The sequence below is a fragment of the Octodon degus genome, unplaced genomic scaffold, assembly GCF_000260255.1.
Source record: "Octodon degus isolate 3935 unplaced genomic scaffold, OctDeg1.0 scaffold00015, whole genome shotgun sequence".
Taxonomy (NCBI): domain Eukaryota; kingdom Metazoa; phylum Chordata; class Mammalia; order Rodentia; family Octodontidae; genus Octodon; species Octodon degus.
The window spans coordinates 9,274,573-9,278,649 of NW_004524591.1; the positions used below are offsets into that span (position 1 = coordinate 9,274,573).

Consider the following 4,077-nt stretch of genomic DNA (forward strand, 5'->3'; position numbering starts at 1 on the left):
ACTGCAGGCCCGGGGTATAAGTATCATTTCTTAACTATGCAGAACAAAGTCTTGGTGGCTTCACTATCACAGTATTTTGGGGGAAAATTTTCCTGACTAAAGCTAAAATTACTCTACTTCATGTACAAATTTATCACTATTCTTTATCACTGTGCTGAATTTATCACTGTCTGTCAAATCTACATGCATGTATGGATTCCACATACACACATCCTGGGCTAGTGACAGAAAATACTTTTTTGTTGTTGGACTCAAATTTCTAGCATGAAATACACAGTAGAAATAATTTATCACTAATAGCTTTTTATTATAACAAAATAGCCATGACACAAGAAAGTAGTAACTTATCAAATTAGGAAAATCATAAACTCAGTCTTCTTCAGGAAAGCACTCTTGAATTGTTACTTTTTGCATGTGGCTTTCCTACAGAGAAACTACCCTATCACTAACATTGTCTTCCATATTGAAAACAACAGAAAGGGGGGAAATGACAAATAACTGCGAAAACTGACTGGAAAACAACTATGGTATCATTTCCTCTAATCAAATACTCTGTTATTTTGAAGTGGAGGGAACACTTTTCCCCTAGGAGGTAGATGGGAATTTGTCATGCTGTTCTTGTTTGTTATAAATACTGCAAAAGCCAGGGAAGGAAGACAGCAATCTACACAGGACACACCATTACAACGATGGAAAATCCTTAGCTCCATGCAATTTCTGAATATGGAGACAAACCTGTTAATAAATACCTGGGCAAAGAATTTAACTTTACTGAAAAACAAATGTATCAACATTAAGTCATCTTTGCATAGTTTTAGTATATATTAAAAATTTTCAGGAATGAATTATTATATAAATTCAAAGACTACTTTATACGGGACTTTAGCAAAATCTTTCAAATACAAGCACTGATGACTGGAGAAAATACCCTGAGTAATCAAGGGCAGCTGTCTACATCAACTCTTTATTTTAATTGTCACATTCACCATGATTCCTACTGAGAGGTTCAGGAAGCATCTAATTTCATCACTCTTCCCAGACAGCCACGCTTGAACAGCATGGTGAAACACACTTTATTATGCCGCATTACAGCATTATAGACTTTACTGTAAACTGTATAGTTATATCTAAGGCCACAATTCAGTCCTTTTCTTACTGTAACTTTAGATTTCTGTCAAATTTTAAAGATTCATTGGATTTGTCTTACATGAATACCTCCACTACAGCTTGAAGCTCCTCGAAATGACGTTATTTTGTTTTAATATCCTAAACCCCTAGTATGTAATATAGACATGAAATATGTGTATCGGTGCTTAGAGAAAGTGGTACATCCTAGACAGGCTGGGGAATGGAGGGGCAGGGACCACCAAGAAAGAGGTGAAAGTCTGCGATAATTTATCTCACAAAATTCAAAGATTCCTGCGATTCCGCTGGGTTCATATAATTAAGGATCAGTCATGAATCCGTAGGGAACCTATTTCCCCTAGTTCTGAGCTCTTCTGAGCCACAATCGTTCAGAGGAATAGTAAGACACATCTCCACTTGTAATTCTGAGTTTGAACGACTTCACGTAATGCACCTTGTACCCCTCATTTCCAAGAACAATAGGCACACCAACGAGACTGGAAAACTGTGATTCTAAACAAAAAGTATTTCTGTGATCCTCAACCATGTCCAAGAGAACCCCAAAATTATCAGGGCCGAACAACTGCCTAGCATGTTTTAAAATGCAACAGTTCTACGGATGCTTCCGTGCAAAGCTCTGTGGAATGAGAGTTTTAAGTACATACGTCACAACTGCACCGTCGAGCGAGAAGGAGCAACACGAAGTTTAATGCCAACCAGAACCGGCCTCCTGCGTCTGCAGAACGCGGGGTCGGCCCATCCCCCTCCCAGGGCGCCTCTCCGCGCTCCCGCCGCCGGCGCTCGCACTTCACCTCCAACCGCTCTTCCCCGCCTGGAAGCGCCCTCTGCAGCCCTGCACCCGGGAGGAGGGCTCGCGCGGTAAACTCGGGGAGGGGCGACCTTTCCACTGAACACCGGCGTGGGAATCCGCTCCTCCTTCGCGCGCCTAGAAGGGGCGTCGGGCTGCGCCTCGGCGCCGCCAGCTGGGAGAAAGCAAAGGCCGACAGCGGTACCTCTCGGAGTAGCGAAGGAGCTCGGCGTCCAGCTGCTCCCGGATGCCGGTGCGTTTCCTGTTGAGGTAGCGGGGCGACAGGGCGATGTGCCTGCGGTGCGGCCCCGCCACAAGGCACGAGTACCGGCTGCTCACCAGCGCACAGGCAGCAGCGTAGGTCGGCAGCTCGAGGCAAGGCAGGACGCCGACCGGTCCTACCGCTAGACCTTCAGAGGCCGCCTTCGGCGGGGGGCCCTCGGAGGAACCCGCAGCCATGAGTCTGAGGCGGACGGCTTTCGGCGCGCACCAGTGACGTCACAGGAGCGCGGCTTCCGGGGCGCCCGCTTTTACGTCAAGCAGCAGCGACCACGCCCCTAGGAATTTTGCCTCCTTTCGCTGCATTGAGTAAGTCTGACCAGCAGAGGGCAACTGCTTTTTTTTGGCTTGGAAGGACCAAGTCCAGAACTGTACTACGTACTGAGCATGCGTCAAGGCCAATCGCCTCGGTTTTTTTCTCCCTTTATTATTTTTTTAAACTACGTGTCCTTTGCGATATACAGTTAATATATTCATCATGAGGGGTCGGTATAGGTATATATCTCATCTTTTTTTTAAGGGACAGACAAATTGTGTTTTCATAAACGCCCTCATCACATTTATAGGTACACAATGAGCTGTCCACCTTGACCATTTCCAATAGTAATAACTGCAAAAGCATGGACTATACAATAATAATAAAAATACCTATGGAGTGTATTTAATACGATCCACATGCCTCGAATACTATAGGTTGACAACTCCAGTCCCGCTTTAGTCCTGATTCTGCAATCACTAAATCAGGACAATTTATCACTGCTTTCCATGTGACTTAGCCCAGCTGTCAACTCGGGGCTTCTCTCTTGCTCTCACACATCTGATCAGCCCTCTTTTCGGCCTGGAGAAAGCTACTTTAAGAATCAAGCTCAATTGCATCCTGGTCTCTGAAACACAAACATGATCATGACATGCCCTGTGTAAAGCCCTACGTAACACTCCTTGTTCCCTAGGACAATCCAAACTCCTTCTAATGGCTTCTGAATCACTAGGCCGTTGAATGATTCGCTCTAGCTGCTTTCTTGCTTTTATTACATTCAACATTATTTGCAAGCTGCCTTTGTTACATGTCCACTTTATACCCACAAACCCTCTCTCCTCCAGGCTCCAGTCTTATGTTGAAATTATTACAGTGGAATTTTATGAAGAATTGTAATGAAGAATTTTAAAGAGTCTACATGTTTCTTATAAAGATTAGTCTAAGTAAAAATGCCATTGTATCAGTTGGATTTTGCCACATAACAAACTATCCTCCAATTTGCAGTGGATCCCCAAAATTCTTGGGCGTTACTTGCCTAGAACATCCACAAATCATGAAAAAAAATGCAAATTTCAGTTGTGGTCAGAGAGATGCCTATCTTTATAGTTTAAATCCTAAATATACTATGTCTATCCCATATATGTAATTTAATGAAATATTGTATTAATAAAGCCTCAGAAGGTTCAGGGTGTTTGGGGAGGGGTATCTTAGGGAGCTTTGGGCTTTAGGAAAAATAAAACCAGGAGAACACTGCGGTACAGCAACCTGTTATGAGGCTGGAATGTAGGTTTACCAACCAAATAGATTTATAGATCAACAGAAATGAGAACTGAATAACACTCTTGGATTGATGAACTGCAAATTTCCAGCCCCCTCCCCTCCAAAAAATAAAAATAAAACTGTGGAGGATATTTTCAGTTTCCACAAAATTGTGGAAGTTTCCATGAACAATTGTTAGTTATGTTCTAACAACAACAAAAAAGTCCTCCAACACCTGAGGCCTGAACTCCAAAGCATGACTTTGCAGGGATATAATACAGTGACTTTCTACACTAGCTATTAATTGAACTCTGAGATTTTTGGCTCCACATTTGGGCTGAATTCAGTT

At 43.1% G+C, this 4,077-nt stretch overlaps 1 protein-coding gene across 1 annotated transcript in view; it reads right to left on the reverse strand.

Moving 5' to 3' along the window:
• Twistnb (TWIST neighbor) overlaps positions 1-2,441 on the reverse strand; it is a 12,251-nt gene extending 9,810 nt beyond the window's left edge. The window contains exon 1 of the mRNA XM_004626450.2: positions 2,139-2,441. Coding sequence (XP_004626507.1) covers positions 2,139-2,392 — 254 coding nt within the window. The 5' untranslated portion in view covers positions 2,393-2,441. The remainder of the gene's footprint in view (positions 1-2,138) is intronic.
• Between the last annotated feature and the right edge of the window lie 1,636 nt (positions 2,442-4,077).